Consider the following 23471-nt stretch of genomic DNA (forward strand, 5'->3'; position numbering starts at 1 on the left):
TACTAAACACCAGCACTGCACTGTATACTTTAATATGTTTTGTTTAATTAAAATATAAAGTTTTGGAATGTTTTATGTCATAAATTTTGTTTTCTTTCTTTCTTTCTTTCTTTCTTTCTTTCTTTCTTTCTTTCTTTCTTTCTTTCTTTCTTTCGTCTAGACATATTTAAAATATGTCACTCTTGCGTGTCATCAAAACTTGAGATCCCTGCATTTGGTCTGTGGTGTAGTCTGCTGTGCTCCCACAGATGAGTTAGCTCATTAGCTTTAGCCACTAAAGAGGTGTGTGTTGTGATTAGCTATCAGACAGGGTAAAGGGTTCGGTCGGTGTTAATGATCTACGTGTTGATATACACAAATGGACTGCTTGGTGCACATATTTAGCTAATTCAGTGGTGAGTAGACTAATTATAAAAACACGTATACACGTTGTTGTGTCTTTCAACAAAACCCCTGACAAATTAGCTGTCCTAAAGTGCTAGCTGTAAAAGCTCTCGACTAACTCATCGCTAGCTAGCCAGCTAGTACAGCGGGTTACTGTTTATAGTATTAGATTAACCCTGGATTACTGGGTGTTTACCTTAGACCATAGGAATAAAATCGTGTTTTTGTGTTTATTTTAGACGTATTTAAACATTCTACGACCACAAACACAGTAGCGTTAGCTCACCGAAGGTTCTTAGAATTATACTTAGCATTATGAGCTACTCATTGAAAACTAGTGTTAGACGAAAAATAAGAAAACGAGGACTTTATTATTAATACCCAGTAAACAAGTCAGTTCGGAATATTTAGCGTGAACATGCACTTTAATGTTGTTTATAACTATTAACTAGTTAGACAGAACACTATAAACAATCTTATGTAGTTATGCTAGCTAGCTAGCTCTACTTTAGCTTTGTTTCTACGTGGCATAAACATCATATTGATGATATTCATGACTAATCTAAACTGAAATTTGTGTTCCAGCTCGATGTAGAGTCACCGTGTTTTATACAAGATGCCTTCAGCGAAAGTGCTGAAGAATACCCAGTACATAGAGCTGGGTAGTTATCAGTACTGGCCTGTCCTTGTGCCCAGAGGAATCAGACTGTACACTTATGAGCAAGTACCAGGATTTCTGAGGGAAAATCCGTACATCACTGACGGCTACAGAGCTTATCTCACCTCTAGGTTGTGTATTAAAAGGTAAGCAATCAGATTATACTTAACACTGAGCCACATTCATTCATGTGCAGTAACAGCTTCATCCAGGGTGGTGTTCGATCATTCAATCTACAGGGAAATGGATTGTAGACTGTTTACCTCCCAGCAGGTATTTAGGATATGGGTGTAAACTGTAGGAAAAGACGCACACAAGGAGAACATGGATTGATGGTAACTTGAGCTCATGATGTAACCTGGGATCCTGGAGCTGTGAGTAGGGAAAGTGTCAATACTTTTAGTTAGTGGTGGTGTATCAAGATGATTGATCCTATCTGGGGACACTTCTTATTGTGCTGTGTGTTCAAGTTAACTTTCACACACTCGACTAAAGCCTTCGCAGAGGTTTTAAGAAGGATGTGAGTGAGCGGCTGAGGTCATGACATACGGTCATGACGCCGTATGTCAAAGGACAGTCCACCGTTTACAGATTACCTGAAATATGACAAAGCATCTACAAACCTCACCGTAAAGAGCACGATCAAGTACAGCTAAGGTGAACAGAGGAAGTAGCAGACAATTCCAATCCTCTGGCAGAATGCTTTAGAGAGCCAGATACCAAGTGGTGATATTAGAGATATTACAAGGATATTACAAAAATATGATGCTGCGTATGTGTGTTGAGATTCAGACTGGACATTTCAAACTATACATTTTACATTAGACTATGTCTGTTTTTGTCTCTTGGTATCTAATGATGGATATTCTTAGTGAAATCATTTCTAAATGATTTATTTATACAACTTTTAAAGTTTAAACATCAAGTAATGCTTGCTAGAGAGTTTATGCATTTATTATTAATTCTTGTCCACCTGTTGCACAGTTTGTCCAGACATACATGTGTATTATATTTTATAGATGTCTCTCAAGAAGCATCAGAAACTACGCTTAGGATGGATGATTGTGAGGAACCTCCAATAGTTCTCAGTAGTAGAAGACATCGGGTTTATTGTATTAGTAACAGCTATTGATGTACAGTACAATATCAAATCCCTAGTGTGAAACAGATGATGAAAGGACCAATTAGCAAAATATATGCTGGCTGTAAAGCCAAACATGCATACCATGCGATCATGAAGGACAGGTTGACCTCATGTTGGACCACAGAGGCATATTGACTATTTTATTGAAAACTGTCAGGGCACAACATATGGCTGACTATTTTGGTGTGAGTCTGAAGAGAGTATGTTCACTTAAGGTGCCTGCAGTTATCACAGACTTGTGCTACAGTAGGTGTGACACCATATGCACTGTGCTTTGCATAAGGCTGGGTGGAAGCACTACCATGTTTTGACCACAATTTCAACTTGTTGGTCAAAGATGCATGCACTAAAAGCATCTCCTTAAGATCTTTCACCAGCTGGAATTGTGTGATTCTAGCAGCATAAAAGCAACAGAGAAGCTTAACCAGATACAAAAGCAAGTGAAAGTGGCAGAACATGTACTTAGGCCACGTTCACACTGCAATTCATAATGCTCAATTCGGATATTTTGCTCAGATCTGATTTTTTTTTGTTTGGCTGTTCACATGATCACCTTTTAAAATGTGGCCTATATCAGATACCAGTGTGAACTGTTTGCTGTTTCGAACTGACCCGATTGCGCAAACGAACAATAACAATGACGTCGCACGCAGCACGCCATTGAACTAAAAAGTTGGCGAGGTTATGGAGGAAGTATTGTATCATCTGGTGCAAGCAAACATATCATGTAATGCTATAATGTGATGTATTCAATGCAAACATTATGAGCTGGTTCACATAACCATATAACACTCTTAACACACACACGTTACCAGTCACGTTTGCGTCACGTTTTCGCCGGCGCAAAATTGTGACGAATGTCGATGTAGATCTGGGCCAGATTTGAGTGTTGACACTGCTCCTGAAGAAGTCTGACCTGGTCACTTGACCCCAAAAAAATCGGATTTGGGCCACTTTTACCTGCAGTGTGAACATGACGTTATTGATTCACATGAGACCAGGTAGAATTCAGTTCTCCAAATGTTGAAGAGATTACATGAGCAAAAGGAACCGTTTATCACAGCCAGCTGTCTACTTGGGACGAGTGACCTGTGCTTTACAGGGCTGTCTGTTATTCATCTGGCTATTAAGGCCTTGAGACCTTTTTAAAGAGACAACATGGACACTATCGGCAGAAAAACATTCTTATGTCTGATAGGTCATTCCTCTTGTGTCATTCCTTTTTAGAGCTGTGACCATCAAGGTAGGTCTGAGCTAGCACAGCAATTTCAGTGCAGATTCCATAGCATTGAAAACATACACGATTTTTCTGCCAGTACCTTCCTCAACATATGATATATATATATCTATATACACATTGCATTTCGTAACAAGATCCAGGTAGAAGTTGTGAAATATGGAGTGCAGTTTATCCGACTACAGGATGCCCACTTGTCTGAGCTTCACCTCAATACCTACAGCAAGTTGTGCCTCATGAGTGACTCTTCCATCAACCTCATATACTGTACGGCTTTAAATCGAGCTATTGGAGGCATATGGGAGGACTTCCAAGTTCTGTTAGCTTGCAACAAAGCACATCAGTCCATGAGCACTGGTCTGGTACAATAATTGAAATGTTCTTCTATGTAGAGGAAACATTCATTTCTGTATTATGTGTCTGTATATATCTGTATTATAGGTAACATAATCTATACAATTTTCAGCTCATTCTGGTGTTGCAAACAAAACTAATCACACATAAACTTTATGCTTATCGGCTGAAGAGATTACATGAGTGACATTCAGAGTTTGAGCTCTGCAATGACCCCCATTCAAAAACCAGAGGATGGCAAAATATAATGCAAGGCTACAAATAATAACGAACACATTCATGGCATAAACTAGGTCTGTCACCTATTTTGGTAAACGTATTGAATCCGATCTATCAGTGTTTAAAGGTTTTAAATCCTGCTAACAAAATTCTGTATTGGAGTGATACATATAAACAGAAATAGGCAGGCTAACGAGTGCTGGTGACATGTAAACGGCACAACCCTGCCTAAATAAAACCTGCACTTTTGTGGTTTCCTCCAGCTGTACTGTAAATCCTGTTGTTTTTCTAGTCTTTTCATCCTTTCCAATGAGACTGTGAACATCTGGAGTCACCTGCTTGGGTTTTTCCTGTTCTTCTCCCTGGGAGTGTATGATATGGTAGCTGTGCTGCCTATGGTCGGAGCCTCCAGAGAGGATTACGTCATCTACTCTATAAGCCTCTTCTGCTACCAGGTTTGTTTTGGTGTTTTTTTTTTTTGGGTGTTTTTACACATGCTTGGAAAACATATTAAGGAATTTATAAAACAGCAAAGAGTATTTTTTTTTTGTAATAATGACTTTTGTATTAGTATTGCACGGAGTACTTACTTAACACACGGATCTCAAAATTTCTAATCTAATGTTAGGTATGTCATGGCCAAGTAGCACAACATTTTGTTTTCAAATTATCACCTTTTGAAGTCAGCTAATCTAATGCTTGTATTTGTTAGTGTGCCATACTTCTATTTTCAGTGGTTGAGCTCCCTCCTAGTTTGGCAGTTAAACTCTCAGGCATAAGGATGTAGCTTAGAGACTCTGCTAATTCCCAGAACATACACTTTGAACATCATGCCAGAATAATCAGAGGGAGAAGAAAAAAACCGCATCAGTGTGCGTATGCTAGGTAGGCTTAAGATAATCGCATAATTGAATGACCTCAGAAAATACAGAACTGTGGGCGATCCATATTGAACCGAATATCACAATTGGGTGGGCGCTTGTTTGAAAACATGAAATTGGCCTGTTGTATATCTTTATTTTTAATTGGCCCGCATGACTGAAAACATGGGCTCTGGTTTGTTTAGGTGTGCATGCTGTGCTCAGTGGGATTTCACCTGTTCTGCTGTCATCGCTCGGAAAAAAACAGCCGGCGCTGGATGGCACTGGATTACGCAGGGGTTTCTATCGGAACGTTGGGCTGCTACGTTCCAGGTGTCTTCTACGCTTTCTACTGCAATAACGTACGTATCATAATGTACATCTGGTCCGTAAAATGTTTTAGGGCATCATGGCATGGACTTTTTTCTTTTCATTTTTTTTTTATTCGTTTTCTACTTAACCAACAACAGGAACAATGTGACATAGACCTGTGTTCCAGGGAAGAATAACAAAGTAACAGGAAGCTGAATAGAGCCCTTCAGGCTGATTGCGGGGTAAAAGGTTTGATGCTGTTTCACGTTGACTTTGTGAACTGCAGTCTGAATTCCAGTGCTTTCTTAGTATCATTCATTCACAGCGAAACACCTCGGAAGTAATCGTACATATCACTTTTAGAACTTTGAACGATTGAGAGAGGAGCACAAAGACAAATAACACTCACAAACTCAAAGTATGGTATTAACATACACAGATATTTTTAAAAAACAGATATTCAGTAAGTCAGTTCAGATCCTTATGACTCATGAGCGAGTCACTTAACTCTTCACTGAATCTTGAACTCCCAATGAATTTTGGATTGCATGCTGCCTCACCTGAAAGGAAAAATGTAATCAGATGGATTTATCTTCATTGTGTAACTGGCCTGGAAACTACTGCAAAGTTGCTTTCAGTCATTAGCATTTAGCTGGAATCCAATTCACACAGAAATAAACTGTCCCATGTGAGTGACATGAAAAGATGAGTGTTTATACTGTGCCTGCAGTGTGTGTGTGTATTTGTGTGTGTACGCGGGGTGAGATTCAGACTGGGGTAGATTAATTAGTTGGCCTGAGAAGCATCATCCCAAAGCGGTGTGATAGCAGATGGTCAGCCTGCTTTTGTTGTGGGCATACGGTACCTGTGCAACAGATACAGAGCAAAAGTTCACACGTTTGTGTAGGAAAACACGTGTGTGGGTTCCTGCGGATGATGCATACAGTTTTTATATTTGTGAATATTTTGATAGTCTTTCTCAAACAGCTAACCGTATCTAACTTTACTGCAGAGCAGCACTTTTGATGTAGTTGTTGTATACATGGTGTATGTAATATCTGCTGTGTTTGTTGCGTTAAATTCTTTTTTCGACTTTCTCCTATAAAGTACTTCTTGACTAAACAGATTTGGCTGTGAACAGAGTATCCTTTGTCTCGAGCAAGCGACGAGCGAGCTTTTAGAGAAACTTGGATCTTGAACATCCCGAGCAGGCTGCTCACTCTCGTCCTCCCACCCCCCAACTCCCACTTGCTCTTTGCGGTGGGCCGCGCGATTGGCCACACCGCTCTGCACGCGCACACACACACACAGCACACTCCCTCCCCCCACATATTGGAAGTGCTGGCTTATTGTGCCCCAGAATGCGGCGGAAATCTGCTCCAGCCCAAAGCAGATGGCCATGTTCGAGGACCCGCTCTGTCACTCCTGTTCCCCACCATATGACATTCACACACGTGGGTGAGCCATCTCCACTCTACCCCTGCCAAGTGTTTAGCTCTGCTTTTTGGGTGACTACTCAATCAGCCAAGTCCCCCAAGAGAAAGAGAGACTGTTCTCTCTCTCTCTCTCTCTCTCTCCCTCTCTCTCTCTCTCTCTCTCTCTCTCTCTCCCTCTCTCTCTCTCTCAATATTTCCTCAAAATCATTTTCTTTCTCTAGCAATAAAGGAAGTTTATTTAGGCTGCAGTGCTGTACTGTATGTCCTAAAGGAAGTTTATTCAGGCCTTGATTTATGGATACATTCTCATTCAATTAGTTGAACTTTTAAAGTAAGTAATTTAGCATTAAGTGCCTAAGATGCTCATTTGCCATGGTGTGGGTGGGACACATCGTCCAGAACAGTCAGCAGTTTGAACACTGTTCTGGTCTTTAATACATTTTGCGTTAACCAGTAACAAGGCACTTGAACTTGTTTTTGAAATGCTGTTAGACTTAATTCTTAATGCTATTACTTAATTCTTTACCACGGTGTTTATACTGTTCATCATTTACAGCAATAGCCCTGTGGGTGGACTGTGTCTCATTTTATTTATTTATTTCTCCCCCTTCTCTGCTCCCATGTTTTTCAGTACTGGCGGCAGGTGTATTTGGTTATGGTCCTGGCTATGACACTAGGAGAGTTTTTTGCTCAGATACACCCCCTTTACTTGACAAAGAAGTGGCAGAAGCTACGTTCTACCATCTTCTGCTCCGTAGTGGCCTACGGCCTCATCCCTACCATCCACTGGATCTGGCTTAGTGGAGGTTTCAGCTCAGAAATAGTGCAGGTACACGTAAGCAGCGGCCTGGGTGCCAATACTTTCTGATTTGGAATTTGCTTTTTTGACATAGTAAAATGTACATACAAGGAATTGTTGTAATGACGTATACAACTTGGTTCTAGTTTTTCAAAGTAGCTAGCAAATAATTTAATTATGATCTCATTAATAATATATAATTCATAAATTCTTTAATTCTTTGTTGTTGTTTTTTTTCCAGGATTTTATTCCCAGAGTGCTTATAATGTATCTGCTTGCTGTAGTTGCCTTCATCTTTTATGTCTCTAAAGTTCCTGAGCGCTACTTTCCAGGTGAGAGACAAAATATGTGTGTGTATAAAAATATATACATATGTGTGCGTGTGTTTTTTTTTTTTTTTTTTAAGAAGGTGAGTAGTTTGTAAAAAGTTTGTAAAGTTAAAATTTTTGGACATCTTTTTACATTTTTTGTCTTTTCAATAAAGTTGATGTTTATTGGACAAATACACAAGCACACACAGGACAGTTATCAACAATATGCCTGCAGGGACAGTTTACCATCCGGAATCTCATTTTCTTACCACATCCCAGTGTGTGAATGATCTGTTTCCAGGCTTTTCCTGATGACATGACAGTACTCCTTCTATCTCCTGGCATTAATGCTTATCTTTTGTTCGATTGACTTATCTTTCACAGTCAAAATGTGATTTATGTTCAGGGATATGGTTATTAGTGAGCTTACAGAGGACCTGAGACCAAGATTGAGGCATCTAGAGATGTTCCAGCTCCAGTTAGTCTCTATACTAAAGAGGAAATGCCAACTCCATGTGGTCTTTGAGGACAACCTCCTCATCAATACAACATTTATCAGACTGTATATTTATAATCACACCCTCCAGTGTCACCCACATGAGGATGAGTTTCACTTTGAGTTTGTTTCCTCTCAAGGTTTCTTCCTTACCATCTAAGGGAGTTTTTCCTCCCCACAGTCACCTGAGTCACCTCAGACTTGCTCATTAGGGATAAATACAAAAACATTTAAAATATCTCTAATATTAATCTTTATTATTCTTTATAATAACCTTTTGTTCTATGTTTATGTTCTGTAAAGCCGCTTTGAGATGACGTCAATTGTAAATAGTGCTATACAAATAGGTTTGAGTTTAGTTTAATTGAATTGAACCTAAAACATTGGTGTTTTCTTCCCTACAGGTCAGATGAACTACGTCGGCTCCAGCCACCAGATCTGGCACGTATTGGTGGTGCTCATGTTTTACTGGTGGCATCAGTCTGCACTGTTTATCACTAACTACAGACACATGCACCCCTGCCCTGTCTACCTCCAGCATGCTTAGAGCAGAACGACCAGCTCTGAGAAAGCAGCACAACTGGAATATAAATCACACTAGAGCAGTTTTTATCGTACAGCTTGTTGCATAGTGAGGTTATTCCAGGTGAGCTTAATTATCACTCCATTGCTCAAGCTAATCATGACTACGGGCCATTTTCATCACCATGAGGGTCTATAGTGAATCTCAAATGTGTTAGCTTGCATACATGTTCAATTTTATCTGTAAGTATAGTAGAAGTGCCTAGCGATTACATCCGACGTGCTTTAGTTTTAAAGGACCACGCACTACTGTAGATGATGATACAGTAGGAAGTACTTCTACAAAAAACACGACCATGTAATGATGGCTGTATTCATCGGTAAAGTCTTATATGTGGGCCATTATGAATGATGATAGGTGGTGAGAGAACGATTTTCATCAGTACTTTTATTATAGTTAGGAAATGATGAGTCTGTTCCACTGACATAGAGTGGAAAAGGGGAGAATATGCAGGAAATTCGGTTGTCAGCAAACTACCCAGTGGTATTTTAGATATCATACCAAAGATTTAATGCTGCAACAGTGAAGTCTAGAACTAGATGTTTTTACAAATAAAATAAACAGCTTTTCGTATGCTGCGATTTACAGTACATTGGTGAAATTGAACCAGGATCATTTAATATTTGAAGAAAAAAAACGGACTGTGACGCAGTGCAGACTCATCTGATGCGATGCAAAATGTATGTTACGTGAGGTTCATTGTAGCTCTAAAATGCTGTGGTACAAAATTTCTTTCTTTCTTTTTTTGACAAGCTATAATAGACACTGGGACCTCAATTAAAAAAAATATTTTGTATTAATAATGTCTGCCTTTTTACTGCAAAAACTAAAGTATCAGCTTTTTAAATGTACCACCTTCCTCAGAATGTGTTGTACTTTTAAAAACTGTTTGTATTATGTACTTTTTTGGTAGGCATTAATCATTGTGCAAAATGTGTAATCCTGCATAATTTATTTTAGGTGTATTGTCGAGACTGCTGTGATAGATTAGTAACACAAGTTTTCTTTTTATATCGTGACAAGCATTTGCCTTTGAGAGATTTCCTTTTTCAGGTTGTTAAATTGTAAACTGTACACTGTCTTATTATTATTGTTTATTTTCAGTGAAAAGCTTGAGAAATGGCCTCTCAAAAAAGTGATTTAAACATGAACAAAGTTAAACCAATAAGAGAATAAGAATTCAGTATTTTATTGCATTGTTAGAGAGCAGTGTAGCAAGACAAATCAGACAAATAAGAAAAATAAAGACAGTAAATATTGCAATGCTAGTTGATCAATTGATAAGCTAACAATGTGGCTGTAGTCAGTGATGGTTTCCCAAGTCTTTGTTCCATTTTTATACTGAAAAACACTGTTTTCTGTTCATTTCCAGTTAAATTAAGTACGTTTATATGCTTTGTTAGTTGAATTCAAGATTCTGTACAAAAGAAAACTGAACAAAATACATTCAAAAAGTACAAACATCATGTCCATTCCCTTTTTATGTGTATGAAGGCCTGTCTATGATTGTAGGTTGATTTCAAAAGTGTGTGTGCAGGACTGACATTCTAGTTATTAACATGTTAAGTATAACATTAGGCTTAATGTCTCTTGTGTGAAACTTCACAATGAAACCCATAACAGTCCAAGGTTCTTTAATATGATGAAGCTAAAACATCAATCACTTTGTCGAGTCTCGCTTTTTAGTCTAAGATTTTAGGAGAAAACAACCATTTAAATGCACTTAAAATGGTGCACTATGCATAGAGAATGGTACATAAAGACTAAGAATGAAAAAGGCCTACACAGAAATGATTCTGTTGACACAAAAGGCACCAAAACAACCATTTGTGTATTTGAGGTACAATAAAGCAGGGTGGAGCAAACCCATGTAAGGCAATATGGTGTGAAACTGACCCATCAGGTAGCAACAATCTACACAAGGACCGTTGATAATTTGGTGGTCTGTGATTGAGCACGCATGTAGATTCATTCATTGCTAAACCTGGGCTCTAAAAATAACAAAGGATACCGTCACCTTTTTGCTAATGTTTTCTTAGAGAACATTGTTCTGCAGCATAAACAGCTTCTCAGCAATGCAAAAAAATCAATCCATACACAGATTCAAGTCAAGTTCAGGAAAACGTTACTCAAATATCAAGTTAGGTGTTAATAGTTTAAAAAGCTGTAAATCTGAATTTCAACCAAAACAAAGGCCTGTGATCTGTTGGACCACGGCCTGAGATCGCACCACACAGCTGCCATCTGTTAGGTACATTTCAAAAAGAGTCTTTTTGACTTTGCATAATGTAGCAGCATTTGTGCATGTGCACTCTGCGTGTGCCGGAAGACGAGACATTCATTGCTTTGAAGGAAATGGTGCAGCTCCAAAGGGGTCAAAATCCATTTGTGTGGGCTGCTGAGGCTTGCTATGGATCACCATTTCAGTGAAGGGCACAGCCCCAAAGTCATCCATCTTGTTCCCATCAAATGTTTCCTGCAGAGAACCAGTCCGAGATCTGCTATTGGCTGAGCTGACATCACTTTTGTTGTCCCCCATGCCTGGGTGCTGTACATGCCGAACACTGTCTTGTGGATGGAAAGGCTTGGCGCCAAAGGGATCCAACACCGCATCTTCAGAAGGCAAAGATGGCCCTTTCTCTTTCACTTCCCCCATGCTGATGCTGATGTTCTCTTTAGAGGCACTAAGGAACTCACTGCTACTTTGCGAATCCCTTCTTCCCACTTTCTTGTGCCGCCGTGCACGCTCTGGGGTACGGAAGCTGGGCTTGTTGCTCTTTCGGCCACTTGTTGGGGTACTGTGGTGGCGCTTTCCATTACCACTGCTGGCCTCCTGTTTGGTACGCCTTTGGCGTGAAGAGAGTTTCTGAAGGCTTCGTTGCTTTAGTTTCTGCTGCTGTGGGCTTTGGGCCTCTTCAAAAGGCACTGGGCCAAAAATGTCTTCCTGGCTTCTGGAGGTGTGTATGGTGTGGCTGGGTTGGAAGGGCAAGAAGCCAAAAACGTCTACACTGGCTGGAGAGATTGGGGGTGACTGTCCAGTGGGAACATCACTGCCCCTGCTTGACTTGGAAAGATTCCTGTTAAAGGGAGCTTTGGTGAACACATCAAACTCTTCTGTGGTACTTTCCTGACTTGCCTGTCTGAAAGGAGCCTTCGCAAAGACATCTATGTTCTCTGGTGGTGTTCGGGGCTGACTACCACCAGTAAAGGGCATTGCACCAAATACATCTACTGTACTCGCACTGGTCATGGCAACACTGGGTGAGTCCGGAGGGGTGATTAGATTGGTTCCAGGTTCACCTCTTGCACTTTCCTTAGCAGAAACTTTGTCTCCTAGTTGTCTCCTAGTAGTAACTTTTGCTTTCCTCTGGTCACATTCAGAGTCAGAGCTGTGTTTGTCCTCCTCTTCCTCAATTTCTTCCTCAGAGTCCATAAGCAGTGGCCTCTGGCCCAGGTTCTCAGGCTCAGTGTCTTCATGCTCACTGTTGAGGCCTTCTTCTTCCTCCACCTCTTCTTCTTCACTGCTTTTAGGTGAGGGAGGATCTGACTCAAAGTCACTCTCTGACTCTTCTCCTGTTTTATGAGGAAGTGGACTAGCAGAGCTGGATTTTTTCACAGGCGTTTGTTCCCTAGTAACTGGTGGTTGGACGTCTTCTTCATGAGCAGATAGTACATCAGTGGCAGTATCAGACTCTGTGTTTTGTTGATCTGTTTGAAGATCAGGTCCTGATAGAGACAAGACAACAGGAAGAGTCATATGCAAATTATATTTAATTCTATTAAATATTATATATAGCACAGTTTCACCGGAATCTGGAGAGAAATTCGAGATTTAGATCCAAATAAGAAAACATGAAGCAAAGGTATGAACTGCCTGGCATGATATTGGGAGAAAAAACCTTTAGAAACATAAGTGTTGCAATGTGGGAGATGGGCCATGTGTTAATATGAAAATAGATCTAGAGGTAACAAAAAAAATGTATGTCTTAAAAAAAAAAAAAAATGTATGTCTTAAAAATGAGAACCTGTTCAAAGCTTGCTCTATATTACATAGCGGTCGTATACATCATTTTTGAAATAATCGATTTTAAACACAAGGACCAGCAAAATGTGTAAAAATATAATGAGTAACAATTACATATTAACCAATAAGCTTAATTTGAAGCAAAGCAGATATTACATAAACAAAACAAACAAGTGAAGAATCGACAAAGTCGATGTTTTTAAATTGAACGTCAAAATGCTTTCCTATTCTCTTGATTCATGTTGCATTGTAGTACACCAATCAGCAAGATTAAAACCACTGACGGGTGAAGTGACCGTCAACGGGTGGAATGAGGATGGGACCGAGCGAACGGTCAGTTCTTAAAGTTGAGGCAAGCCTAAGGATCTGATGCTCTTGGCAATGTTCTGCTGGAAGTCCATGGGTCCTGGCATTCATGTTGATGTTACATTGACACACACCTACCTAAACATTGTTGCAGACAAATCCAGCAGTATATCCTTAATGGCATTCCCTAACTCTTTCAGCAGGACACAGAGCTGTTTTGAGGAAGGCTTTATGGTGACTTTTGATAACTGTCTAAATCTCAGTCTTATCAAGCAGTGTTAAAATGGCACTGAAGTTGTTTTAACAAACTGTATTTTTTCCCTCCATACTGTGTAAACTCTAGATGTTGTTGTGTCTGAAATATTCAAACAAGCCCATTTGACACCAACACCTATGCGACATTAATCACAGATATCATACTTTTTCTCCTTTCTAACATTCTGATGTTTGATAACACTAACTGAAGGTCTTGACCTGTATTTGCGTGATTTTATGCATTGTGGTGCGGCATAAATGTAGAGGTGTTCCTATTTAAGTGCACTGTAAATGCATATAATGTCACAAATTGAAGTTTTGTAAATCCTCATATTCGGTGCTCTCACACACACGCACAGAAAACAACCGAGCCATTTTGTACCACTTCTTTCTCATTTCAGCTCCTCAGTATAGCTGGTCAGAGCCATACCTCATGCTGTGCAGGCAGATCTGCAAATCTGTTACTGACTAAACTCTCCAAACTGGCAGGACTAGACAAAGGGTTAGCCAAACATAGTGTTATCTGTGAGTAAGTTTAGAAAGGGGAGTGAGCTAAAAGGCTAGAGGGGATAAAGTTAAAAAGTAATAGGGAGGGGAATTTATTTTATCTTGAACAGTTGGTGTGAAAGCATTACAGATGTTGAATTCAGCATCTGCTTAACCTGTATTGCTGAGATTACAACTTTTTATTACACTGAAATTTCAGAACACAGGTACTTCCAGGGCAGTGCAAGTTTAATCATCTGAAATCTAAAGCTGAAAATGTATTGCGGGATGTTCTTTTGCAGAGACGACGGATTACACTACGATGACTACCTGTGTATTACGCAGGCCTGTTTATCAGAGGTCAGCAGATGCTCAACTAGCTGCTGTGTTGTCTGTGCTCGTGTGTGTGTGTGTGTGTGTGTGTGTGTGTGTGTGTGTGTATATATATATATATATTCATATTATTAATGCACGATCTTGTCGTCAACCCAACCTGCTCGAAATCAACCGTAAAGTTCAACAATTTATAAAGTGGAAGCAGCAGAATTAAGGTCGTTCTGAACCTTCATTATTGAACAATGTTTTGAAACTAATTTGATTTCCTGGGCTGAGACTTTTTAAGTCATAAAACATGATGGGGCATGTATTCATTGGAACGTAATTAGTGACTGAGTGACAGTATGATTTTTCATTTCCAACATGTCCCAAGAATGTTTTATTCCTCTTCTACCACAATGTTTTATTTTCCACAATTGAACTTATAAAATATATAAATGGTGGAAACACAGTTTACTTATATTTAACATTGCTATAATGCCCACAAACATTTGCTCACTCACCAGTCTCTGCTTTTTCTCCCTCTTGAAGTTAATCGACCAAAAAAACTGTTAAGGCTAATTACTGGAGTAAAATTACTGTTAAAATTGTTGACCCAAGAGAATCCTTCCGTAAATGCTAAACAAACATCTCAGAGAAAACATCACCATATCAGTGCTATAGAAATAACTAAGGAGAGGCAAACGTATTAGGACGAGCACATTAAAATAAACCTGATTTAAATCACAGGCAAATCAGATCTGAAAATTGGACAGTGCTGTGGCACGAGTGCTCAGCTTAATTATATCATGTGAGAAATAAAGACAGCCATGCTCATCCTATGACAAACATCTTGATTATATGGTATAGATTTCAGACCAGAAGACACTGGAATCTTTATAACAAAAATCAACAAAAGTGTGTATTGATTTTGGATAGATTTTTATTCATCATTAGCAGTTTGTAAAGAAATACATCGCAATACATTATGATACATGAGCATTTACATTTCTGTCTTATGAGAACAGAACACTCTAAAGACCTTATTGAACTATGCTTATATATAAATGTATGAAAAGCCTACTGATCTATATTTCTGCTATAGGTTTATAAATATTTGGCCTAGGAAGCATCTCGGACTCCCAAAAGCTCCACAGCACATGAACCTTAGATGGCAGAATGAGTGTTACATTAATTCCACCATCGTGATTGTTGGTGTGCTACAACATTTTAAGAATTATAACCACTCTGCACCAACAAAAATCTGCAACACTGGAAGCTGAGTGGCTACAATAAACTAACCCCATAGACTAAACTACACCCTTATTTTCAGAGACAACATGAGAGTATTGATCAGCGTTAACACCTAATGATGGAGGAAGTCTACAAAACAGCCCTTTTACAATCTAAAACTCCATTTGCCTTTTTTTGAGCTAACCATGGCAACGTACCGTTTTTGTTCTTATGTGCATGCATGTTTCTAGTGTAAAATATGGCTCAGAACAAATGTATTATTATTTTTTTTTAATCCCACTTTGCCTAAATTTCAAAATGTGTCCCACTGAACCAAGATGTCTCTGAGAATGGCTGTCTTTATCTAATACATCATCAGATAGTAGACAGGTTAAAAAAAAAAAAAAAAAGTAAAATGTACCTGTCATGTTCTGATGGTCAGAACCGAAGTAAACAATGAGATGAATGAATAATCATAAAACAAACAAACAAACAAACAAACAAACCAAAATGATAAGAAAAAAACTAGAACATGAACTGTCTAAATTTGACAACTTACCTTTGGTTAAACAAAACCCAAAGCAAAGAGGTGATGTTTGTACCCTTTTCTGCACCCAGCTTATATCTAGCATGGGTTTTCAAAGAAAGAATCCCTGAAACAATTTAATCCAAGCGTGACCTTAATCTCTGCTCAATAAGCCATCCTTACATCGTAAACGTATTGATTAATACATTTGTTTATGTCAAACGATACAAACATCCACTTTATTAGGAACATCTGTACATGTGCCCATTCACGCAATTATCTAATTAGCCGATCACGAGGCAGCGGCACAATGTGAATCGTGATGCAGATACAGGCCATGCGCTTCGGTTAACGTTCACCTCAAATACCAGCATGGGGAAAATATTACCGTGACCATGGTATGATTGTTGGTGCTGGATGATCTGGTTTGAATATTTGACAAACCGCTTACCTTCTTTTAGTCACTACAATAAGCAAAAAATAAAAAATAAAAATAAATAACCTCCAGTGAGTAGCAGTTCTGTGGCCAGCAATGGCTAATTGATGATAGAGGTCAGACGAATGACCAGACTGTTTCAATCAAACAGGAAGGCTACATTATTACAAATAATCACTGCAATTCTGTAGAGAAGAACCATGGGACAGAGGGGGAAAAAGAAAGAAATCCAAGCAAGTGTGTCCTGTGTAGCCATATATTCCTGTACTTGGTTTAAATGAGTGGAACCCAATATGGTCTTGTGCTGCTGCCACATGACTGGCTGACTGGACAACTGCATGAATGTGCAGCTATTCCTACTGAAGTAGTTGGTAAGTGAATGTTTGTACGTATACACCAGCAGGTTATTAGGTATTCCCTATGTAGTAACTAATAAAACAACACCTCCCTATTTGGTCATACTGAGTTAGTGAGATATCGTTCCTTTGTTGAATGAATAAGCACCAATTAAATATAGCATGTGTATGATTTTTTTTGTTGTAACACAAAAGTCCATGCATTCTCAGACACAACCTGGTTCTATGGCACGAAGTAACAAGTGAACAAGAAAACGTGAATGCACACAAACATAGGCTACATAGCAATGCATCACATTCAGAGATGGAAGAAGGAAGAAAAAAAAAAAAAGAAAATGAAGGACTTTGCACATTTAGATCCTACACAGATCCAACAGTCCTCCGATTATGTTTCTAAACTCATCCTAACTTAATGAATCTGCCAGCGTTCCATAAATTGGCAACGCAAAGTATCTTCACAGTTAAAAAAAAAAAAAAAAAAAAAAGGAATAAGGCTCAATGAGGGAATCAAAGCCAATTTTAACACTGGAGAGAAACTTGTGATTAACTCCATGCAAAATTGGCATGTTAAGGACAAGTAAACACAGTGGCGATGAAGATCCCTGGAAATGTTTCTTTAAGTGAGATCCATGAGTGTGTACCTGAGAAATCCTGGCTTTCGCCACAATTATCAACATGGAAAAAAATGTTACTAATTGAGACACAAAATATGTAGCTTTTAATATAAGTGAAAAACAGTTTGCTCAAGAATTAAGAGGACTATTCTTTCATGCCAAACTGATGCAATTTAGTGTGAAAATGCCAAAATGAATGAATCCAACATTTTTATTAGCAGCACTTTATATTAGTGAATTGTAACGAATCTTGTCGCACTTCACCATCATATAAAGTTACTTGCGGCTGAAAGGTTCATGGTTTCCCAACACATGCTCCTTTGAACTTCTTAATAACAAAAATCGGACTATTTTAAACCTAAATCCTACTTACACTGAAGTGGCACAAATTACAGGCCCACGATATTCTGCTTCTGTTAATGAGATTTTGACACTTTTGGTACACAGCTAAATTGTTTAGTGATTAGTTTTTTAAGATAATTAAGTTTTTGTCCTATAACAGTAAAGTGCAGAAGCCTCCCCAACAAATGTCATAAAGGGAAAGGCAAGCTAAAAAGCACAGAGGCAGTACATTGCCTATTTGGCCTCATTTTAAAACAATAAGAGCATGGTCCTGTTTTCGGTAGAACACACCAAAAGAAAGTAGAAATATTGGTACTACAAACCTTGATGCTGTTTATGCCTCATGTAGTACAGAGTAGAAAAGAGATGTATAGATCATACACATTTTTGCAGTCTGCGAAGGCTATAACTATTGCTATTTAACATTTTTCTACATATCAGGCCTATCAGGGCCTGGCTTGTTTATCTTACTCATCAACCCATCTCTGTACTTTAGGGACTTCTGATCTTGCCTCACTCCAGGGTCCAGAAGTGTAAATCCGGAGAGTAGGAGCAGAAAGGTGCAGTGGTAAGTTGAGGAGATGGACAGCGTATAAGCAGAACGAGACAATAAGAGGGTCAGAGTCTTTAGTTTGAGGCATAGCCGTTAAAACTTGCCTGCGTTGGCCACAAAGGGCACAGAGCCGAATGGGTCCTCTGGCAGCAGGGTTGTGCCACCAGCCTGCAAGCTTGCTGCTTTCTCCACTTGTTTATCTGCTGGAGAGAAACAGAAACCATTATTTATGACACAGGGCAACACTGAATAAAATGATTCAAAGAACAATGAGTAACAGATGACAAATAAGGAACACAAGGAAGAACAATATGTGCACTAAACCAAGGCAGACCTAACAATGGTGAAGAGAAATAAAAAGTAGGGAAAATAAACAGTGTACTTTCAATATAGCCTTTCACATATCCTCTGTCTATACAAACTTGTATATGCTTATACTGTGTATACAAAGTGACGTGTTAAAGAACTGAAATTATACTGAAATTGCCACTCATTTTTCTTCATGTTAAAATTATGACTGCATATTTGCGAGTAATATTGCAGTGTACTCCAATGGTAAAGTAGTGGCATAGTGCTTAGCGTAATCCAGCATAAGATGAGGATTATTTTGTAACACTTGCTTGCTCTGAGAAGGTCAAACTCTCTATCCAATAGCTCCTCTTCAGTGAGTTTCGAGAAGTTGTCCTCTCCAAACGGGTTCCAGCGAGACATGTCAGGAGGATTACTGACAGGTTGGAGAGACGGACTGACCAACTCTGAAGTAGGCAGGGCCATTCTGCAACCAACAAGAGAAACATTGTGTGTTGTTTCTTAAAGCTTGTTACAGATAACGCACAGTGGTGGAAGCAGGTGGAGTTTCTACCTGGTGTTGCTGAAGGGTGCATCCACAGGTGAAGGTCCAGCAGGGTTGTAGGAGCTCAGCGATGCATTAAACTCTAGCGGGGAAAAGTAGGGGACTTGCTGTGTTGGCACACACTGCTGCTGCTGGCCAGCAAATGCCTGCTGATACTGATGGATCTGTTACAGAGGAAAAAGAGGGCCATAATATGAGCATAATGGACTATAATGACAGAGATGGGGATGTGGGATTCAGTGTGACCTACTGAGGACACACAGATGCACACAAACACAGACAAGGACAGTGTGAGACACACATTAAAGTGGTACAGTTCCATTTTCTTCCAGTATGCTTTTTTCAAACCAGTTTTTTCCATTACTTTTTAAATACTCTAAAATCTTAAACAGCTCCCAATAATGCTTGGTATCAAAAAGGAAAACTAGACCCGGTCCTTTTCGACCCAAAGTGACCGTTCAGGACATGGAGACAGCGAGAGTGTGATGGATAACCGCATAGATTTCCCTACAGTGTAATTGCTTCATATGTTACGATTTAACACAGAGAATCGGTCGATTTCACCCCCATTCAATCCCCTGATGGCTTTGCATGGAGCAGATTGCAGCTGAAATTAAACAGATGGTAACCATTCGGTGGAAAATGAGCTAAAAATTGTGCCGCCTTAACATTATGTATTTAGAGGAAGCCTGGTTGCGTCGCCTTCGTGTTTAGCGTAAATACGTTTCTGGAGGAATTACTGATGGATGCGACCGACTGGCATCGACTTGGACTCAGCTACCATTTGGCACAAAGAGCTTTTGCATGGCGTACAGACGGCCAAATTAGTATTTGAGGCAGAGTGGTGCCATCCAACTGGACTTTTCTTAAGTGAATAATATCTGCATGCATTCACATGTTGGTGTTTCAACCCAGTGCATGGCTCATGACGGTGCTCTAGAGAGAGCTAGTGAACTCCAGTGCATCCATAAGCACACTTAGATTTAAAAGAGTTGAATATTAGATTGATTTATGCTATATAGTGGTCTTTTCCTCTTAAAATGTGAATGAATGTCTCTGGCTGCTTTGTAAATGTGTGACTACTTACCAGAGCTGCATAATGCTGCTGTTGTGGTTGATACATGGACTGCTGCATTAGCATCTGTTGGTGAAGCAAATGCTGCTGCTGCTGCATCTGGAGGCTGTGCTGCATGGCCTGATACTGCTAAGGAAGATGACCAAAGGAGGCACAAAGACAAAGAAATGTGAAATATTCCTCTTTGAGGAAACTCCTATACAGCTGTAATGAGCCACACAAAGGTCTTGTACTGAATTTCAATGAATTAAATTTGAAATGAACATTTGTTTAACTTACAACAGTCACAGAGACTTCTATTACACAAAACCCTGGACCTTAATTACTGACATTAATGCGGGAATAAGAAAAGCATGCTGGTTTCTATAAATAAAGCAGAACCGACCAGGGTTAAGCCCCGTTTAGCTAATACCGAACACATGTCCTGGTCACAAACGGACGAGAAGAGAAAACTGCTTTTGAGCATTTGTAAAACAGCTGTGTTAGGCCATCTAGCCCATTAAGAGAGTAATACACAATTAACCAGCTGACCACCTGCTGTGTTCCCCAATACAGTCTGTCTGGTCTTCATTCAAACACATGGCCCACACTGCCATCTGTCTGTGTGTGACTGAAACAACTAAAATTAGAACTCTGCCAGAGTCAATAATCTCACACTAAACCAATTAACATGGGGGCATTTCATGAAGCAAGCAAATAAAATAAAAAAAACCTATCTGAAATATCTTCGCCTAAAAGTCCATCTAAGGTCTGTATCCACTAATTCAAGCCAGAATGTACTAATCGAAGTTCAGTGCGGTTTACAAAATAACCAAACCACCGCTTGGGATTCTCCATGACTAACCAGTTCATTTCATATAAACTACAAAAGGTGAAAAGTGTTGCTTCATTAGTCAATTAATCTGTGGCAGAATTACATTACAGGACTGATGTAAACTCATGCAAATAACTATTTTAACACTTGTAACCTCAAACGTATTTGAACAGATACAATATACTGTTTAAAATACAGTAAGTAGGTGTTCTACATACTCTCTTATTCAGTGACTGTGTATAACTGAATAAAGGTATTTTTCATTTAGAGGGAAAATATTTTGCTTCTTTTATATACATTAACAAATTAAAACAACTAATGAAAAAAACAACGCAAGAAGATATCTGTTGTAAAAATCCATCCATCTGTGAGCTAATATGAATAATATAATCTAAATATATGATTATAAGAATCAGATTACAAAAATATGAGTACTTGAGTGCTACAGAATACAGACATGGCAAGTACTGTTGTGGCAACCGTTTGGTGACGAACCACATATATAGGTGATGTTCAGGTGCTCACCTACTTTTTGCCATATAGTGTATATAGAAAAATAATTGTAGAAGCATGTAAATGAAAATACAAAGAATTATGGCATGTCAAAATCATGTATATAGATCAAGTCCACTGTTTTGTCAACTAAAATAAAGAACATTTTTTAAACTGACATATATATATATATATATATATATATATATAGCTTAAATTCTGAAAGCCATACTGGCCACTGACACATTGCTTTATTTATGAATAATAAGAACTAGTTGATAATTAGCATGAAGAGCAAAATGTGGCCATGTGCATACGTGTGAAAAATTACAGATCATAACATATATTTTGAATAACTGCCAGTACACAAATGTGGTTCGTGTAGTACAAGAGTGTGTTTTGCACAAATTCTGGTAAACCATATGGAACACTAGCTTATTTTTATACTTCATGTCGCTTTACATGCTAAAATAAGTGCAATCATGTTGTTTAGTTGCAAGATCAGGAGCATGTCGGCTGCTAATGAATCCAAAATGCAAACTTGTACAAAAGTTTTTAAGGTTGTTAGACTTAATCATATTACTCAGAGCTTCACGGTGATTTAAATCAGTTACACTGCATTTGTAGGCAAGAAAGGTCAGTGGACAAAAACAACCATAAATGTATTAGCATGTCTTAACTTGCACAACAAGCAAGGATTGTTTACAAAGCTAAAAATCGATTGCTAACAACGTCTTTAATTTAAAGTTTAGGACCCTTTTATAAACCAGGAGCAATCTATGGTTAACATTATAGCTGTGAACTGTGCTGTGAACTACTATGACTCCTTCATTATTTTCAGTAACAGTTAATAACAGTTATTGTGCTGCACAGTTATAGTTATTATATAATTAGTTATATGCTACGAGGTTCAGTTTTCAACAACTAAGAGTAGTTCTTCTCAGTCTTCAGATTGCTCCTATTATATCTTCTAGCAACTACTAAAATCCTACAGTCCAAGCACGTAAGCTGCATGTCTTGGGTGCTCTGTCCCCGGTCATACAATCAAAAAAACCCTCACAATTACCTGTATGTATTGCATCTGCTGTGGACTGACTTGTTGCTGGTGGTGCAGGTTGTGGTGTTGTTGTTGTTGTTGTTGATGATGGAGTTGTTGGAGTCGGAGGTCCCCAGGCTGCAGCTGCTGTAACACTCGGTTGTGCTGATTGCTGCTCTGCATCTGCACAGCTGCTTGCTGCCCGTTTCCTTGAGCTGACGCAGGCACAAACAACCACACGCAAATTATGAGTCTAATGCTAAACACTGTCCTTAATTCATCTGCTGTGAGGAAAAAATATGGAACTCTAGTACACATTGGAACAATATGGATTGAGTATGTACTGGACAAAAGAAATGGGGAATAAAGACATACATTTCTGGCCGTTGCTGACTGTTCCAGGTGGGGCACTCATTTTCACAGGAGTTACAGTGTTGGGAAGTGGCAGCACGTTGCTGTTGGCTGCTTTTGGCCTTTGCCTTGGTGCAATGGAGGTTTCCGTAGGGCCGACAGAATCTGTTATTCTGCGAATATCATATTTTTTTTATTTATTTACAAAATTCACAGAATCCAATAAAACTACTTTCAAAATAGAATTATGATGTACATTTTAAATACCTGGCTTTTGTCTGGTTCTTCTTAGCAGCAATGTCACTGGCCGTTAGTGGCTCTGGCAGTGAGGAGGGAATGGGGGAATTCTGCACAACAGAACCCAAATATTCATCAAGTCATTGCATAAAGTTAATAATACAATTGTGAATATAATATAATGACAGAACCCACAAATAGATTTGGCACTGGACACTCCCTTCCAGCTAGTCTGAAGGCAAAATAGGAGACTTGATAAATGTCTGGTCTTTTCTCTGGATCAGGCTCCAACATGTATCCTACAGTTGTCAGAAATAAAACACCACAGTTTAGAAAAAGTTGAGAACTGTATTCCCTTTGTTTGCTTTTACTTT

At 39.0% G+C, this 23471-nt stretch overlaps 2 protein-coding genes across 8 annotated transcripts in view; one reads left to right on the forward strand and one right to left on the reverse strand.

Moving 5' to 3' along the window:
- The first annotated feature begins 211 nt into the window (after positions 1-211).
- On the forward strand, positions 212-9593 carry paqr3a (progestin and adipoQ receptor family member IIIa). Of its 3 annotated transcripts, none has more exons than XM_027138438.2 (7): positions 212-395; positions 970-1188; positions 4289-4451; positions 5063-5218; positions 7236-7433; positions 7645-7735; positions 8615-9593. In XM_027138438.2, the coding sequence occupies exons 2-7, from the start codon at positions 1001-1003 to the stop codon at positions 8755-8757; spliced, it is 939 nt and encodes a 312-aa protein (XP_026994239.1). In that variant the 5' UTR covers positions 212-395; positions 970-1000; the 3' UTR covers positions 8758-9593. The 3 variants fall into 3 exon arrangements, with proteins under 3 accessions (XP_026994239.1, XP_047674617.1, XP_047674616.1); XM_047818661.1 differs by lacking the exon at positions 212-395 and adding an exon at positions 456-675; XM_047818660.1 differs by lacking the exon at positions 212-395 and adding an exon at positions 755-776.
- Positions 9594-10132: 539 nt separating this feature from the next.
- bmp2k (BMP2 inducible kinase) overlaps positions 10133-23471 on the reverse strand; it is a 38607-nt gene continuing 25268 nt past the window's right edge. For 2 of the 5 annotated variants that reach the window (XM_027138432.2, XM_027138436.2), the window contains exons 8-16: positions 23293-23396; positions 23128-23207; positions 22885-23033; positions 22540-22724; positions 20180-20296; positions 19102-19256; positions 18860-19014; positions 18344-18442; positions 10133-12519 (exon numbers count right to left, since the gene is read on the reverse strand). In XM_027138432.2, coding sequence (XP_026994233.2) covers positions 11132-12519; positions 18344-18442; positions 18860-19014; positions 19102-19256; positions 20180-20296; positions 22540-22724; positions 22885-23033; positions 23128-23207; positions 23293-23396 — 2432 coding nt within the window. In that variant the 3' untranslated portion in view covers positions 10133-11131. The remainder of the gene's footprint in view (positions 12520-18343; positions 18443-18859; positions 19015-19101; positions 19257-20179; positions 20297-22539; positions 22725-22884; positions 23034-23127; positions 23208-23292; positions 23397-23471) is intronic. The other 3 variants (XM_027138435.2, XM_027138434.2, XM_027138433.2) reach the window with 3 other exon arrangements.

Source organism: Tachysurus fulvidraco, chromosome 9 (genome assembly GCF_022655615.1).
Source record: "Tachysurus fulvidraco isolate hzauxx_2018 chromosome 9, HZAU_PFXX_2.0, whole genome shotgun sequence".
Classification (NCBI taxonomy): Eukaryota; Metazoa; Chordata; class Actinopteri; order Siluriformes; family Bagridae; genus Tachysurus; species Tachysurus fulvidraco.

Bases quoted from the DNA above. Each gene is read 5' to 3' on its own strand.
- paqr3a (XM_027138438.2), top strand. From the start codon at position 1,001: ATGCCTTCAGCGAAAGTGCTGAAGAATACCCAGTACATAGAGCTGGGT. The intron at 7,434-7,644 runs GTACACGTAAGC...TTTTTTTTCCAG, and splicing joins TCAGCTCAGAAATAGTGCAG to GATTTTATTCCCAGAGTGCT. The intron at 7,736-8,614 runs GTGAGAGACAAA...TCTTCCCTACAG, and splicing joins TCCTGAGCGCTACTTTCCAG to GTCAGATGAACTACGTCGGC.